The sequence below is a fragment of the Galeopterus variegatus genome, unplaced genomic scaffold, assembly GCF_000696425.1.
Source record: "Galeopterus variegatus unplaced genomic scaffold, G_variegatus-3.0.2 Scaffold2576, whole genome shotgun sequence".
NCBI classification, from domain to species: domain Eukaryota; kingdom Metazoa; phylum Chordata; class Mammalia; order Dermoptera; family Cynocephalidae; genus Galeopterus; species Galeopterus variegatus.
The window spans coordinates 325287-344455 of NW_007728687.1; the positions used below are offsets into that span (position 1 = coordinate 325287).

The 19169-nt window shown below is 36.9% G+C and overlaps 1 protein-coding gene across 1 annotated transcript in view; it reads right to left on the minus strand.

The window, feature by feature from the left end:
• Positions 1 to 2028: 2028 nt before the first annotated feature.
• Positions 2029 to 19169, minus strand: part of LOC103598347 (epithelial chloride channel protein-like) — a 23434-nt gene continuing 6293 nt past the window's right edge. The window contains 10 exon segments of the mRNA XM_008582344.1: positions 2029 to 2369; positions 5727 to 5966; positions 7047 to 7217; positions 7780 to 8050; positions 8353 to 8409; positions 8411 to 8578; positions 8949 to 9049; positions 9690 to 9867; positions 14620 to 14844; positions 15964 to 16191. Of these exon segments, the coding sequence (XP_008580566.1) occupies positions 2029 to 2369; positions 5727 to 5966; positions 7047 to 7217; positions 7780 to 8050; positions 8353 to 8409; positions 8411 to 8578; positions 8949 to 9049; positions 9690 to 9867; positions 14620 to 14844; positions 15964 to 16191 (1980 nt within the window).

Consider the following 19169-nt stretch of genomic DNA (forward strand, 5'->3'; position numbering starts at 1 on the left):
GATGGTGGAATAGACGGTCCCCAGTGTCACTCTCCCCCACAAATCAAACAATTTAGAACTGTTAAAAAGCAATGACAGCCAAGCTGGGGTCACTAGAGTTCGGGGGAAAGGAGTAGAGACCTACAGAGTTCATGAAGGTAGGAGAAGCCATGATGAGAGAAAGAAAGGATCGCTCTCATACTTTTGAGACCCGGCCACATCAAGGATGGAGCTGGTGAGTTCACAGACCAAGAGGTGGCAAAAGCCACAGCTGTGCCCTTCCTATGAAGTTGCTTGGAGGTGACAGGGGAGAAGAGGGCCTTGGTGGCCCTCAGGCCAGCAAGACCACTAACAGGGTTCCCATGGGTCCACACAGGAGCAAGGAGCCACAGCAACTGAAAAAAGGAACCATTCAAAAAAAAAAAGAGGCTGGTGAGTCATCACAAGGGACTGGCACATGGCCTGTTCCATTGGAAGTGTTTGGAATGCAGGTGGTGGGGGAGAAGAGCCCACTGGGGGAACACTAGGGCACAGCATGGACACTGATCTGCCCACCAATCGGTGCAGGACCACTCAGTGGACACTGGTTGGAAATACAGATCTGCAGGGGTGCAGTTTGCTGAAAAGTCTCAGGCCCAGACCAGAGTGTCCACACAACCCAGGTGTACCAGACCCATTAGTACAAAGTCAACAATTAAAATCTGAGCCACACAAAAAGCCTTCCCCAGGGAATCAGCAGCAAAGCAGCAATTTAGCTTAACTACAGGGCTCAAATGCTGGTGCATACAGGAGTTCCCCCATTTTTTTTTTTTTTTCCTTTTTGTCTTTTTTCATGTCTGGCAACAGATCACAACCCTCAGTGTCATGCCCGTACCGGACTGGGACCGGCAACGGGATCGCAACCCTTGGTGTTGCTCCCACACCTCGCTCAGCCAGTGAGCGGGAACCGGTCTGTATGTGGGATCCGAACCCTCGGCGGGAGCGCCACCGCACTCCCAAGCGGCGCACTGTAGCAGTGCGCCACTGGGCCGGCCCCGAAGTTCCCCCATTTTTTAAGTAAGCAAAGAACAACAAATTAGTTCCAGTGCAGAGTTTAAGTAGTAGGAACAGTGAATAGTCCAACACAGAACTGAAAGAAGAAACAAAATACCCGCAGATGAGAGACAAAGTTTGATATTAACTGGTAAAGGTCTCACATCACCAAAGAACACCTATAAAACCTAGAAGGACCAGAAGCACACTAGGTCTCCAAGCCAGGGAGGGAGGAAGGCCAGGAGCCTGACACATACCCCCCAACACCCACAACCAGCCAATCGATGACCATCGAGCCACCGTTGGAAGCTCCCTGGTCTCCCCTGCAGGAATGAGGGTGGTGCCATGGGCCTCAACCATGGACCCCCATTCCTTTCTCCTTCTCACACCTTATTTCCTTCCCCCTTCCCCTCCCCCTCTCTCCCCCTGTTCTTCACAACAACATCTTAGAATGTAAAAAAAATAATATTAATAAATAAATAAACTTAAAAAAACAAAACCAAATTTGACCTTCTTAGTACTTTATACAATGTTTATTGAAAAATTATCTCTATAGTTATTTTTGATTACAATTTATGTAAACATAAAGTATTCATTTATAATCACAAATGGAATATAAATAATTCTACTATAAAATTATTTGCTGCTGGGTATACATAAATATTTTTTAAAATGACTTGGATAAATTTTGGCTTTGTTAATATATCAAAGGAATTTGTAGTACACTCTGAAAATGTTTCTTAAAAAGCCAACAAGTACAAATATTTGTCTTCTTCTCATACTAAAAATTAATGAATGGATTTTTCAAAGACAAGAAATGGCATACTCATTTTGATTTACATTTAGCAACTCCATTAATATTAATTAGCTCAAGCAATTAGGAAATCTACAACTTTTGTACATTCACTTCTGTATTCCAAAGAGTTTTATAATAGATGAATGTATTTAATTATAGTCTAAATAAATGTTTATCAAGTATGTATAACATTGAATTTTAGGTCTTATATAATTTATAGTTTAAAATATAGACAAAATCACAGATAATATCAACATTGCCAAACTGATTGGAGGAATATTGGTACCCAGAGCAGTGACACAGGGTTCCTGTGGAGGTATAAACTTGATTGTTTGTGCAATGTTAGAGATCTCTGAGGTGAGATTGGCTTCACTTATGGCTTTAATTGCAATATAGAATTTGGTGCCATTTTCTATTTTAAAAGGTTCTGGTTTAAATTCAAAATTTTCTATTGTGCCAGCATCCTTAGGTATCAGAACACAGGTATTTATTAAAGCAGCATTGTCAAAATTTTCTTCGAGATCCAGGAAATGCTTACTTATTCTTACAATGTATCTGTCAGCTGAAAAACAAATAAATACTTCATGTATGTTAAAATCAGTAGGATGCCTTACTGCTACCACACTGCCTTACATTTTGGAATCTATTGGAAATGCACACTGGGTTTCAGTTATGGAGATCCCAGATACAGTTTCTGTCTGGTTATTCCATCTTATTTATTTTAAGGACAAGAATGTAAACAGTTTTTTTTTTTTTTAGTAGAGTTATCTAATAGCAGAAAAATTTAATTCAAAATCGTATAGTACTGAAAACCAGAATCTAGATTTCTTTTTAGAAAGGGAAATATAAAGAGCCAAATCCACTTTGTAATTTAGGACTAAGAGCACAATAATATTCAAGTGTATGTAGTAAAGACATGCAGTACCCCACATCTGTATTCTTTCTCATTAAGTCGAAAGAGGGAGTAATAGGAGGGGAGAGTAAGAGAGAAGATAAATAGAGTGGGAAACAGGGATGTGGATAACGAGCAAAAGGAGGCAGAGAAGATGGAATGTGTACTAATGAAACACGTGCTTAGGAGCTAGGCAGTCCTTGATTAGCACTCTAATTCTATTGCTTTCTAGTTGTGTAACAAAGAAAAATTTAACCTTTCTTATGTCCAGCTTTTTATCTGTAAAACTGAGATTCATTTACTCAATTCACTCAACAAATATTTATTAACACTTACTATTCAAGTGGCAAGAGCTATATAGGATAATGCATGAAAAGTGTTTAGCATAGCATAATTTAAATTAATAAATGTTAAATTAATAAATGTTTGAAATATTAGCTATTATAACTGTTATTATTTTACAAAGAAAGGAAAGGAGGATGCCAACATAAATGTTTCATTCCATACTGTTTTTAGAAATCCACCAGTCATCAGCATAAAAATATATTCTCACATTCTGAAGTGTGATGAAATAATAAAATATCAAATGTCCTTTATTGAAGACTTTCTTATTTTTTCATGAGATGTTGAAGGTATTTCAAGCATGTGCTGAATAACTTTAATTTAGTGTTTTTAAAAAGAAAATTCAGGCCCTCTGCTTAACATTCAGTTTCTTCATAAAAAGGCCTTGTCAATCCATTCTACTACTTTTCACACAAATCCTGTGTTCCATTTAGAATCCCTCATTTTTCCATTGTGAAATTTTGTGTTCTCGACGTTGATTGTGTTATTTGGTTTCTTCTCTCCCTGCAGTGTGCCTCCCTCACCCTGTGCATGCAAACTGTACTCATTCTCCAAGGCCCAATTTTTTCATGACATCTTGTTCAAGTATTTCATCCATCCTAAGGACTTTCTTCCATGAACTTTTATTGCATGGAATGGAGTCTTCCAGATTGTTTTATGGAGAGTGAATTTTTCATTCTGATTAGATCTTATTTTTCTGAGAGCAAAGACAATGTTTTATACTCCTTTTTGTATCACCCAGGGTACCTGGTACGGTGTTGGGCATATATTTGATCTCCTTAATTACTTGTTGGCTAATAATACAGTTAAGACCCAAAATGATGGAATTAGATAATCTTAAACTATTAGAATTCTTTCTGCTTGGTTTAGTAATTCTAATTTGCATATTTGATAGGTATGGTAATTGTGTCCCAGAGAATTTAAGTGCGTCATTCCAGGTTATACAGATGTTCATTTATTTTTTAAGATATTGCTAACACCTTATTTTGCAATGCCTGAAGGTAACATTTGACAGCTACTACTGCCTCTTGTATTTGTCACAAAGAAAAGGGAGATTAATCCCAACTATTTTAGGCATGTGTGGTTATACAAATGTATAAGTGATGCTCTTTCTTTTTCAGTGTCTATATGTAATGCATTACTTCTACTTATAAGTTCCTATAATCAGCATGAGGGACATTTATTATGAAACCAATCTTGGACTAAAGGCTTGGTCTTTACTGAGTTGAATTTAGAACTAAATATTTTATTAAGTAGTTTCATCTGTGGCTTTTTCAGAGGCAGTACTGGTATTTTCCGTTTTTTAAAAAAAATTTTTTGCCATATGTTTAAGGGTCATAGCCTGAGAAAATGACATCAGAAGCTGTCCTAAGAGTTTTCAACACTGGAGTACAAAAGATCTATTTGTTGTATTCTATATTTCCTCTGGCTTTTGAATGTTTTTTTTTTTTCCTTGTATAAGAACATGAAAAAGAAATAGAGCTTTGAAAATGCTATTTAGTGAGTGAAAGATTAAACAGTATCTTTTCTTTGGGGAGTGTACAGTGAGGGGTTTATTGTAATCCAGGATCCTTGTATAAGAACATGAAAAAGAAATAGAGCTTTGAAAATGCTATTTAGTGAGTCAAAGATTAAACAGTATCTTTTCTTTGGGGAGTGTACAGTGAGGGGTTTATTGTAATCCAGGAGAAAGAGTACTGAACATGTGATGTTTCAGCACTGACAATTCCTGAGATATAATGTATATCAATATTGCCTATTGCTTTCATTTTCCCACCTTAATGGGAAAATAGCAAGATTGGCTTTATCCCATAAGAATCTACTAGTCTACACAATACTGGACTATGGTGGGCATTCAATAAATACTGATTGAATTCAGTTGTACTTAGGGCAAAGATAGAAGTGATTTAAACTTTCTGGAATTAGGGCAATTTACTGTTAAAGACTTTTACTAAGTAAGATATTTTGGCCTTCAACTTTATTCTAACTCCACGGCCAAATCTTCCAAACTAGTGAGTTTCTCTGCGTATGAACATCTCTCTCTGTGGGACACCTTCACCTAACTTGGCTAACTAATTTCATACTTCAAGACATAGTTTAGGAATAATCTCCCCTGGGAAGGCTTTAAACCTGCACCTTGTGATCTTAGCCCCAAACACCTATGGGCTGCCATCTCATCCTGTTTACAATGGTGTATCTCTTATTATATTACACGAACTTGTCTGTTTACTTGTGTGTTTTCTGCACTCAATTGACTGTTGAGAGTAGGGATTATTTCTTAGCAACCTAATAGTGCTTAAAAACTAAACAAAAGGTAAAAAGTGAGTGAAATTGTGCAAATACAGAAATACTTAGAAAAAAATTGTCTTGTTAGGGAGAAAAGAACACAACAGAAGGCTGTTAACTCAGTCTTCCCAAACTAATTTCTAAGTTGTGAGAGGCAGTTTGGCACAACAGAATTTGACAAGACTGGATTTGAATTCTAAGGTACTAAATATAGAAATATCTTGGGCCAGTTTGTTATCTGTTGGAGCTTAGGTTTTCATATCTGAAAATGAGTGAATAATGGACTATAGTAGACAGTCCATAAATGTTATTTATAAATTGGATGTAAGAAAATTCTTAGCAAATGAAAGCCCAATGGGATTTCTTTCAGTATACCTTAAAACATAATATCAAACTCACCTTTTCCTTTATCGAGGACATTGCCAGGGGCAGTCCATGAAAGTTGAATATAATCTCCTCTAAACTTAGCCTCAAGGTCTGCAATTTTACCCGGTGGGAATAAGTGAGAATGATCACCATCAGGAGGAGCTCCTGATACAGTAAACGACCCTCCAGAGGTAAGTCTACTGAAGTCTTCTACTTCAGCTTCTGCCACATCATCTTTGACTTCAGGTCTGGGTGGGTTCAAGGTAATTTTACCTACCCAAAAAAAAGAAATTTAGTAACTTTTCATATTGCCATGTCTATTCTTTAGCCATGTCTATTCTTTATCTTGTAAGCCGATCTTGCATCTGTAGAGTGTATTTATTGATATTGAAAAAGTAACAGCTTTTAGTGAAAAAAAAATTGTTTTTTTGACATCATTTAAAAATACGTGAGGAGACATTATGCTATGTTAAAACTATCTTTTAGTGTATCATCTCTACTACTTGACTCTATTTGAGGACCAGGATTGTGTTTATTTATCTTTGTAGCTCCAGCCTCTCACACAGTGTTGTGACAGAGGAGATACTCAGTAAATGTTTTTTTTTTCAATGTAAATGAAATAACTGAGAAGGATGTGAACAAAACATGTGGAAATATAGATCTATATTAGGTCCACTCACATGAATATGATTTTGAAACATACAGATGATTACATAATTATATATGTGGGGAAAATGGAATAATTTAGTCAGGCTCCCTCAACATTTCTTGTAAACAAGTTGTGTGTGGGTGGAGTTAGTGTGCATGTGCACCCATGTATCTTTCTAGTTAATTGCTATTGTGTGTTCTTGAGTTTGTGAAGCAGTCTGGCCAGCAGAGAGCTTGCATCTAAAAATAGAACATGTTGGGGCCGGCCCGGTGGCACACTGCTACACTGAGGGTTGCGATCCGTTGCCGGACACGAAAAAAAGACAAAAAGGAAAACAAACAAAAAAAATAAATAAAAATAAAAATAGAACATGTTTACTCTGCTAGCAGCTGCTCAGTTTTCCTTTGGACTTGCCAGTAGCAGTTGAGTTTCTGAGTTTCTCTGTGGACTGCTTGGCTTATAGTGCTGTATGTGCTGAATAAAGACTCCTCTTTCTTCAATCAAGGCTCCAAAGACCTTTTTGTCTGGTTACCTAGCACGTGAAGGGTTTGTGAATGGGCTCAAGGGGTTTGTGAGCTCTAGACCCCAGCTCTAGCTCTGCGATGTACTTGGGTTTTCCATAATACATTACACTCATATTTACAATGTTTGCCATATGCTATTTACCTAAACAAATGACACATTCCTATTTTAATGCTACTTACCATTTTCTATGTAGCCTGGTATATACAGAGCTTTGTTCTGTTGTTGTCTTATACTCAGCCTAGTGGTGTTTTTTCTTGCCCGGGCATGCACTTTTAAACTGTATCTACCATTACCATGGTAATCTGTAAAATACCTTGAGTAGATGCCATCATTCTTGACAGTATCAGCGCCTTGATATTGAAATGTAATAATTAGTTCTCCAATAAAGTAAAAATGATAATTGCAAGTGTTCATAGGTAATGATAATGTCAGCAATTTGGGAGATAGTATAGCATAGTGCTTTAAGTACATGAACAATGGAATTAGATTGTTTTGGTTGTAAGCTTGGCTTAGCCACTTAGCAACCCTGAAGTTTGGAAAAGTCTTACTCATGGTAGGCTTTCAACTAATGTTAGCTGTTATTATTGTTGTTTCATAAAGGAAGATTATCAAAATAAGGAAAATATAGCTGAACAGAACAAAGCATATGTGCAACATTGACATTAAAGTAGAGAAAAACTGTACTCGAGTTCCATGGGAAAAGTAAAATTGTTCATAAAATTTAAAGAAGATAAATATGCTTGTGTCTATGACTTGTTAAGATAACTGAGTAAAAAGTTTTAAAAACATTAAAATTAAGTTTAATTTGCTTTAAAGTATGATTCATTAGAAACACATGAAGTATTGACTTGTAAATCTCAGAACTGTAGCAGGATTTTACGTTCAGTGGAAGTTGATGTAGATTCTTATTACCTGCACCGTTGTCCCAGAGCTCCAATGTTACTTGATGTCCTTCTTCAGTTTCTATAATGGCTGTTACATTGATTCCCAGAACCGGCAAAAACCCTTGACTGACACGTGCATAAACAATCATTGGGCTAGGGTAATGAGCTGTATTTTGACTCATGTGAGCAGTTGCAATTACTGGGAGTGTGGTAGGGCTTCTTGCTCGAGTGGTCATTGTCACCGTTAGCAGTTGAAAATTGGCGTGCTTATTTAGAAGACTGTAAGTCCAAGTGCCTGTCTGAAAATCAAAAATATCTGTTTGAGAGCTTTGGTAATATTTTCCTACTCCTTGATTGGAATATAAAATTATCATTACTCGGCTTAAAGTTATTTTAAGCCGAGTAATAATAATGATTTTTAATCTCTGATTTTACAGACTAGTAAATAGTATGGATATGAATCTCTAATTATTCTATTCAATTCTCTTTTTATGACAGATGGTCCCTGTTTTAATAACAACAGTATATAAGATTTTATTTTCATTTTTCTCAAATAGAAATTAAGTAGTAAAGTCTGGAGAAAATAAAAGAATAGACCTACCTCTGCAATACCTGGTATTTGAAGACGGGCAGACCGAATATTTAGCTTATCTTCTTTTGAAATCTGAAGTACTATATTTTTTTCCTTTTGGGTCTTGAAGAAGAATATCTGGCTTTTGTATTGTCCATGTCACAACAAAGAAAGTGTCATTTCCAATTGTACTATCCACAGGCACTGTATCATTTATCCATTTCCTTCCTGGAATATTTAAGGCTTTACTTTCCAACTATTACATAAATAAAAAACAAACACACGAAACCCATTTGTTATTATAGTTAATGGAACTTCAAAGTTTTGTCAGTTAAGGATAATTTTTAATTTGTTTTTAAGATTTCAATTAAAATAAGAATTATTTTAAATGATTTTCCAAATAAAAAGCGTTCATAAAACATAATTATAAAGAATAGAAGAATTCAAGAGAAAAGGTGGCTGTAACTGTCATGGAAAAGCAAATTCAGTAAGGATGTTTTTCTTCTGCACACTTCAAATATTTTCAGGCAAGAGAGTTATTTATTAGAGAAAGAAGAGTTAATAATTATGATAATAGAAATTTATTACAACTGTGAAAAAGCAAAGAATTTTCTTGATATATTGACCTGAAGAGCCTGCTGAGATATGCTGCCACTTCTAGATGAAATCCTACTGAAAGCATCAGTAAGACCATTTATGTCTTTATTGGCATAAAAACGATGTCCACCTAAAATGGAATTTTACATGGGAAATCATATTGGTTATTGTGCTCTCATCAATATACTTCAAAATCATTGTTAAAATTTCTGGATGAGAAGAGCACTGAACTGGTAATCAGGACCTGGGCAAATTGTTTTTACACTCTTTCTATTTCCTCATCTATAAAATAGGGATGTCTAAATCTCTGCTGTAGGATTGAGTGGTATTTGGAATTGAGCAATAATTTTGGATTTGCAGTTGGGTAACCATAGAGAAAGAAGTTTCTGTTTAGTGGCGTTAGCAGAAAGTGGGTGAGGAATGAATAAAGACAGCAAATGTTGAATAATATTAGAAGAAGCTGGTGTATGGAGAAGTGGAAGAGGGGAAAAAAGTTAAATTGAAAGACAAGGAAGAGACAAAGATTAATTTTTAGAATAAAAAAATTTTTCGAGCAGAAGACAGCAAATGTTGAATAATATTAGAAGAAGCTGGTGTATGGAGAAGTGGAAGAGGGGAAAAAACTTAAATTGAAAGACAAGGAAGAGACAAAGATTAATTTTTAGAATAAAAAAATTTTTCGAGCAGCTTTATAGTTTAAAAAGAAAGAACCCCTGGAATGGGAGAGACTAGACATTTATTTTTTATTCAAACTACATTCCCAAAGTTACCTGTCATATTTGACAGAGTCTCCAGTTCTTTGGCAGCAGAAGGTCCCAGAGCAATGGTGTGAATGGTTGCACCACTTTGTTTTACCTCCTCAAAGCATGAGCTTATTTTATCATCTTCCCCATCTGTTAGTAATATGACTTCAGAACCAGAAGTACTCTGGTCATTGTGGGTAATTACCTGATAATGAAAGCCAGGTTATTAATTACAGAATGTCATTTCTGAATAAATTTAAACCAAGAATAAACCTATTCTTTAGTCTTGGAGAAGTCTCTAGTTCTCTGCATCAGAGTAAGCAAAAAGAAACTTTTTGCATTGTCATTCCAGGCATATGGAAATGAATGTAATGTACAGTGGTCTTGCAGTTTTTCAAAGCTGGAGTGTTAACACTTCTATTCCTCTAGAATACACTCTTGCTACTCAAGAGAGGAAGAATAAAGCACATAGAACAATTCCTGACACATAGTTAAGTACGCAGTAAATATTAGCTGCTGCTGTTATTATTATCCCAGGAGATACCTGGGGTGGAGGCAAGTGACCCAGGCAGTTCTGGAAGACTGCAGACTAGATAGCATTTGCAAAGCCATGACCAAAGATGGATATGCAAGGTTAAATGATGTGGTATGTGCATTTTAAATGTATTTTATTTGATCACTGATGTAGAATCTTAGGATTTCCTGGAAAAAAACTTTGTCATGAAGAAGAAAATTTATAAATTTATTATTATTATTATTTATTATTATTATTTTGGTGGCTGGCCAGATCTGGGATCCAAACTCGTAACCTTGAGGAAGTTTATAAATTTATCAATTTTTACAAATATTTTTTTCCTTTCATATTTTTCTGAATCCTGCCAAGAGTATTGGCTAAGAGCTTTGGCATTAGATACTTTGAGAGTAAATTACAGCACTGCCATTTGCTAAACAAAATAACTAGTGTTTAGTCTTTCTCAAGACTTCCATATATGTATGGTATATGAATTATAGAGTTCTATATCATGTATCTCATATATATGATAGAGTTGTATACACAGCTTGGTGCACTGATTAAGTTTATGAACTAACTTTGGAGTCAGAAAGACCAGGTTTTGAATCTTAGATCTGCCAATTATTGACCATATGATCTTAAGAAAGATTTAACTTCTCTGAACCTTGGTTTCCTTATGAGCAAAATGGGCATAATAATATTACCTACAATGTAGTGGCAAGGATAATATAAGACCATGAATATAAAGCATTTAGCATAGGCAATAATGTAGTGTATGTTCAATACATGTTAGCTATTATTATGATGATGATTTTGTAAGTAAAATGCTTACATATTGATACTGTTTTATTATGTATGCAATTAAGAGCTGTTTATAACACTGAAAGCAATTTTTTTCTTTTTTTAAAATTAAAACATGATTGTACATATCTGTGGGGCACTGCAGTGAACATCAATACCTGTGGGCAATATGATGCTCAAATTAGGATAATTAGTATATTCATCACTACACAATGTAATCATTTTGTGCATCCCTTTACCAATTTCTCACTACCCCAACCCCCTTTCTTACCTCCAATAACTTCAGTTATGTTCTCTCCTTTTCTGAATGAAATTTGACGTAATCTATTCAGCAATAGACTTTGTGGTCAAAATATCATAAGATGTATATAAAAATATATTAAGAAAAACATATACAAAACAATATGTGCAAACATTCTGACATTCTTTCCTAAGATCACATAGTCAATAATTCTCAGGTCTAGGATTCAATGTATATTTTGTCATATTTTAGAAGTGAATGGAGGAGTTCTGGTCATGATAGTGGAATAGACAGTCCCCAGCATCACTCTCTCCCACAAATCAACGAATTTATAACTATAAAAATGTAACATCAGCCAAGCTGGGGCTGCTGGAGCTCAGGGGAAGAGGAAGAGAGACCTGCGGAGTTCATGAAGGGGGAGAAGCCACAATGAGAGAAAGAAAAAACTGCTTGGAGCTTTTCAGGCCACGGCCACTTTGAAGCTGGAACTGCTGAACATGGAGCAGGAGCTGGCAGAAGCCGCAGTTGTGCCCTTCAAATGGAGTTACTTGGAGGCAGCAGGGGAGAAGAGGGCCTTGATAGTCCCCAGGACAGCAAGACCACTAAATAGGTTCCTGTGGACCTACGCAGGAGCGAGGAGCCAGAACAGCTGAAAAAGGGGAGCGATTCAGAGGCCGGCGAGTCAGCGCAATGGACCGGCACAGCACCCATCCCATGGTAAGTGTTTGGAGCACAGGCAGTGGGGGACATGGGCCCACCGGGAGAACATTGGGACACAACAAGGATAGCTGATTCACCTCCCAATCAGTGCAGGACCACGCAGAGGAGACTGGTCAGGAATATAGAATTGCATGGGGTGCAGTTTGATGAAAAAACTCAGGCCCAGATCAGAGTTTCTACGCAACTCAGGTACACCAGTTTTTTGGAGAGCTGGGAGTACCTATAAGGTCAACCATTAAACCCTGAGCTGCACAAAAAGCCTTCCCTAGGGAAACAGCAGCAAAGCAACAATTTAGCTCAACCACACAGCTCAAGTACAGGTTCCCACAGGAAGTTCCCCAATGTTAGAAGTAAGCAAAGGACAAAAAATTAGTTCTAACCCAGGCACACCACCAGTGGTTTGGGTCCTGCCAGGGGACATGGGGCATGGAGAAGGGGACCAGACTGCCCTACCACAACCAGGCACACTGTGCCAGTGCTTTTGAGCCTATCCAGAGACCCAAGGCATGGATCCAGGAACCAGACACCCCCCCACAACCAGGCACACCATGCTGGTACCTTGGGGACCACCCAGGGACACGGGACATGGAGCTGAAGACTGGACCCCCCTCCCAAAACCATGCACACTGCCAGTGCCTTGTGGTCCCGCCCAGGGGCCTGAGGTATGGAGAAGGGGACTGTTCCCCCCTCTCACAACAGGCACACCATGCCAGTGCCTTGGGGCCTGCCCAGGGACCTGAGGTATGGAGCTGCAGACCAGACACTCCCCACAACCAGACATACCACCAGCACCAAGGAGCATGCCAAAAACATCACCTCCATGTGGGTGGCCCACCACAGCCACCACAATAATCATGGCTGCCACAAGAGTGGCTAGACACCACAACCACCACGTAGATGGCCCACCAACCATTGGAGGGTATTGACCCAAGGAGAGTCACCAGCAGAGATAAAGGAAAGAAAACGATGTCTCTTTCCACAAAACCCATTTCAGAGAGACAGAAGAAGTTTCTGCTCTATTATAATATTGGGGGACCTGATCATACCTCTCAGCACTGGACATATCATCTAGGCAACAAATCAACAGAGTAACCATTATTCTTTCAGAAGGAGAGAAGAAATCTAGGGTAATTTGAGGGGGGGGAATGGGGAGAAATTGGACAAGGGGCATAAAGAATAATTATGATTTGTAACAATATATATGCTAGTAAGATTGATTTGATCAACATATCTCAATGTTGAACCCCAAAAATATGTATAATCAATTTTGATTCAAGAAAAATTTTTTTAAAAAGTGAATAGACATATATAATAAGCATTATAATTATCATAATAGCAAACCTTTCTTAAGCATTTACTTATCTTACATAATTTCCACAATTAAATGAGATACGTACTGATATTACCCACATTACCTCAGTTGAGGAAACAGACTTTCTGAGCTGAGTTACTTACCCAAAGTCATTTAGCTATTAAATGATAGAGCCAGGATCCCAGGTTTGTCTGAATCCAGAGCCTGCCTTCTTAAACCAGTCTACTTTATTAGATACCATGAGGTAAATTAATAGATGGCATTAATCAGTCACTTGGGTAAGAGTAGCAATCTCCACTTTAACTGAGGCAAGGAGAGGATCAGTGAAAGAAGTAGTTTTCTATTTTTGTGACTTAAAGCATAGCAATAAATAGGCTTAAATGAAGGCTAATCCAGGTTGGAAAAAATTAAAATGTGTACTGGAGGCAGTTGGGTATAGTGCTCAAAGGTACTCCCAGTTTTTTGAGTTCACAATTTTGATTTTATTAAACATCCACCTATGTTCATTGGGTTTGGTTCTATACTGCTTGAAGAGCTACCTGTATCTCTGTGATTTTTAAATGTCAGTTCAACTTGATGAACTGGGGCTCTCTTTACCTGTAACACAGAAATCTTACTAATTTCCCTCTTCCACAATCACCTCAATGGCATTATTTTTTGCTCATAGAAATTCAGACTGTGAGAGTGCTAGAGATATGGGGAGTATGTCTGTGGAACAACCACACTCAGAGAGGCTCTAGCTGTAAACAACAGATAGTAGGAGAGGCTATTTTTTCTTCCCGTAAATGATCTACCTTGATCAGGTCACAGTATTATTAAATGAGGGACCCATGAACTCATGATCCTTGTCCAAAAGTAAGTGGCTGTAGAGCTAGGGCTGGGTCTCTGGTGCTCACAGACCCCTCGAGCCTGTTCACAAACCCTTCACATGCAGGTGTATGAGCTAGGTAACCAGCAAAAAGGTCCTTGGAGGCTTGGTTGAAGAAGGAATAGTCTTTATTCAGCACACACATCTAAGAGCTAAACAGTCCACACAGAGAAACTCAGAAACTCAACTGCTACTGGCAAAGTCCAAAGGAAAACTGAGCAGCTGCCAGCAGAGTAAACATGTTCTATTTTTAAACAGGAGCTCTCTGCCACTAACCTGCTTCACAAACTGCAGAACACACAAAAGCAATTAACTAGAAAGATACATGGGTGCACATGCACACTAACTCCACCCACACACAACTTGTTTATAAGAAATGTGCTACTCAGCCCCCCAGCAGACCTGAGCCGAGGGAGCCTGACTAAATTATTCTATTTTCCCCATAGTGGACTAAATTAAAAGCAATAGTAAGGGCAAATTATATTTTTTGAAAAATTATTTTACCTGGAATCCTGCTTTGAGTCCACTGCAAATTGAAGTTCCACCACCAGCTTCTTTAGGCAAGTTTGCAGTGATCTTTTGGTAAGCGTTATCATCAGTTATTTCTGTTAGATTATTTTGGATTTTAGCAATACTTTCAAATGTGACCATCCCAACCAAGGATCTCTTTTCAATAATTTGAATCAAGTACAGCTCTGCTGCTTGATTCATTCGAATGAGACGGTCATCCTGTGGGAAAAAGATGTATGAACAACTCCTGGGTCTCTTCAAACCTTGACAGATTAATGAAAGACAAAGTTGTTCATGGGCATAGATTATGATAATAATTGACTGATGTATTTTAACATTTAACTCCATTTTATTAAAAAAATTAAAGGAAATCTTAAAAAAGCAGTTATGTTATACTTGGAATAGCCTTAAAAATCTATACCTTTTAAATTTAACAGTTTTATATTCAGGAATTTCTCCTAAGGAAATAATTTTAAAGACACATACAGAGATGTTCATCACAACACATTTTTTAATAATAGCAAATTGAAAATCTCCAAAATGTCCAACAACAAGGTATTGTTTGACTAAATTATAGTATATGCATGCAATACAACCATTAAAAATTAGATATCGTGGAATCATTTTTTACAGGGGGAGCATTTAAGGTATCTTAAATAAAAAATTAGATTATAAAACATTATATAAAATATAACCATATTTTTCATGAGAAAAAATAAATACATTAACAAGAATACTGGATGACGTATTCAATGAAGGAATTATGAATGATTTTCTTTTTTTTTTTTGTTCAGCTATATTTTTTCTAGTTGATTAGAACTAAAAGTTACGTAAGAAAAATTATCCATAATCCAGTAACTTCAATATAACAATATTTTTATTTTAGCATATTATCTTCTAATATTATTTATATAAAGTAATTGTACCAAAATTTATTAGACCATAAATACATATGTATGTTAGTTACTTTACTAGAACTAATTTGTATTTTCATCAGCTTAAACACTTAAGAGAGTTAGCAAAAAACTGTCTTACTGAAACAACCACCACAATAATATGTTGAACTTTCAGAAGGAGAGAACAGAACTATGGTTACTAGAGATGGGAAAGGGGGAAAGGAAGGGGAAGTTAGGGAGAAATTGGGAAATGGACACAAAGAATAATTACGTTTTATAATGATGAATACGCTGATAATCCTAAATTGATCATCACATATTGTACACAAATACTGACAGTCAACTCTGTGCCCCACAAATATGTGTAATCAATTATGTTTCAATTAAAAAAAGAAAAAGAAAAAATTCTAATGTAAAAACAACAACAACAAAACTGTCTTACTGAATTCATGCTTCCAGATTTATCAAGTACCAAACAGACTACTCGTTGTTTGGCCTTGAGTAATGAAAATGTGGGATGAGGTGGTGGATTCGTTCCTGTCATAGGAGATACATTCTTAAAATCATCAGAACTCATGATTACATCCCAAGTGCTTCTGTGATTGCACATTTTGTTTTGTAGGTTTGGAGCTTCTGTATTGTGTGTGTTTGCTGTACAAAATTCAATCACCTGGAAAAAATCAATTAGAAGACAAGATTACAATAACTAGTGAAACATTACCTTCATTTACAAATAGGTAGTTAGCTGCCATATACATCCTCCACAGATAGACTTTGTCTCCTGATTACCTCATAATCTAACATCCTGACACTCATTTTGCATACTTGAGTGGAGTGTAAGCAAGGTAAAGCAACCAATATATACTGGTAAAGGTTTTTGGTGATTCTGTTAGGTATAGGTAGATCATGTCAGTGGGGGATGGTGGCAATTGGCACAACTGCTTAAGGAAACTTCTTACATTCCCTTCTAGTCTCTTGGGAAATTCAAGCCTTGAATCAAATTTAGGGGAAATAGGGACAGGGCTTGCAGTAAATTTTAGCTGCCCTCTAAAAGTGCAGCAGAGAAAATGGCCTTCTTTAATTGTCTAAGTATGTGCCATATCTTCAAAACTCAAAGAAAATCTGTCGTCGAAAAACTCAAAATCCTCTAAGTTTTGAAAACTCAGTAACTTGGAAAAATGTTCTCATAAACTAATGTGGTATTCAGGAAGGAATTCATCTTGTGGTAAGCCTGAGTTTATAAGAAATACTTTTAGTAGTGTTATTTCATTATTTTAATGTCCTCCCAACACAAAGTCTACAGATGTAGGTTCAGATTTAGAAGAACCAAATTATTAAATTTGAATGACTTTTACCTCAGTTTTAAGAGTTTATTTTGTTTCTGATATGGCAGAAACAATATGTATGACAGTTTGCTTCAGATTTGCATCTCCCAAATAGCGTTATATTGGATGGGAGAAAAATATAGATTGCATTCAAAGTGGTGATTCATAAACAAGTCTTAATAATATGAAATGTCAGTCTCACCTGGTCCCTCTTTCCTCTGCCACTGCCTTTATACAAGTCTCTCACCTGCCTATTGCTATGGCCTTCCAGCTGGTCTCCCTGCCTCCAACATCCTCTCACTCTATCCTATCCTTAAAAATAATGAAGGTTAAGGGAAGGAAATCATGGAACTGAATATTCAGTATTTCAGATTATATCTCTCCCGGATCTTATGCCCTAGGTACAGATGCTATGCAATATATTTAATTTATGTTAGGATAATTAGAAATTAGTGTTATTCTAGACAAGATGTACAGATATGCACAATATTTATATCTGAGCCATTTTTTATATAATTAATTGCCCTCCATATTTCAGCTTCATAATCTTCTTCGTTATTATTTATGTCTCAGGTTGGTAGCATGAGTTATCTCTGGATAGTCAAATGCTTTTGGAATTTATAGTCTGGAACAAGCAGTACATAGTCTCTTGTGTCACATGATTTGATATCTGTTTGGATGCTGAACTCTTTGGCTAGCCTTTGTTGGTCCAGATTCAGCAAGTTAAAGTGAACTTTTCCTGACTCGTGTCAAATATTTCCAGGACAGAGCTTTATTAGGCTGAAAAAATTTTTCTACTTAAATATCTAACTTGAGTTAGTTTAAAAGCTTTAGAAGAAAATATCAAGTCTATATTTTTATTCAAGTCTTTCATCATTAATGCCCTAGGCTCCAAAAGAATTTTAAAATTTATCAGAAACAGAAGGTCTTTACAAACCTCTGTGTATGGAAGTATCTGTTGCTAGTGATTTGGTGTATGACTATTTGCTTCTTTCAACTAAGCTAGTCTTACTATTTGGATAGTGTACTTTGATTTGTTGTTTTTGAAAACTTTCATGTTTCATATTTTAAAATATTTTTACATGTTTAGAAACTTTCATTAGGTAACTGCAATATATTTGAGTTAATTAAGATTTTGTTTATCCACGGAAAGAGACAACTGGTTATTTTCTAAATATTTTGTGAATTTTAAAAGTTAAAAAATTGAAGTTTATTTTGTACTCAACTAGTGCTTAGCACTATGCTAATACTTTATTTATATTAGCTCTTGTTCCTAACAACAATAAAAATGTGAAGTAGGTATTATAATTCCTATTTAATAGACGAGAGAACTAAATCTCAGGTTTAGCAGTTTGCCAACAGTGACACAGCTTGAAAACGACAGGCTGGGTTTAGGTTGCAAGTGCATCTGACTTCACAGCACTTGTTCTGATCCACAGAGCTGTCTATATTTTAGCCACTTATTTCAGGTCAAACATCAGCTTTGGAACTTTATAAGTTTGCCAACAGTGACACAGCTTGAAAACGACAGGCTGGGTTTAGGTTGCAAGTGCATCTGACTTCACAGCACTTGTTCTGACCCACAGAGCTGTCTATATTTTAGCCACTTATTTCAGGTCAAACATCAGCTTTGGAACTTTATTGTGCTATCATTGTTTACATGGTTAGACACATTGGTGATTGTGAACTTTTTTTCTTAAGTCTGTTCTATGGAGACAGAGCCATACTTGTTTTCACAATATCACTTTGCAGTAGCTTGGTGTGCTTTAGTGTGAAAATAATAGAAAAGCTGGAATATCAGCCCTTTCCAAAGCTACATTGTAAATTACTTTGGAAAAGTAAAAAGGCTTGGGCCGGCCCGGTGGCGCACTGCTACAGTGCGCTGCTTGGGAAGCGCCACGGTGCTCCCGTCCGAGGGTTCGGGTCCCATATACAGACCGGTTCCCGCTCACTGGCTGAGCGAGGTTGTGCTATCATTGTTTACATGGTTAGACACATTGGTGATTGTGAACTTTTTTTCTTAAGTCTGTTCTATGGAGACAGAGCCATACTTGTTTTCACAATATCACTTTGCAGTAGCTTGGTGTGCTTTAGTGTGAAAATAATAGAAAAGCTGGAATATCAGCCCTTTCCAAAGCTACATTGTAAATTACTTTGGAAAAGTAAAAAGGCTTGGGCCGGCCGGTGGCGCACTGCTACAGTGCGCTGCTTGGGAAGCGCCCCGGCGCTCCCGTCCGAGGGTTCGGGTCCCATATACAGACCGGTTCCCGCTCACTGGCTGAGCGAGGCGTGGGAGCAACACCGAGGCTTGCGATCCCGTTGC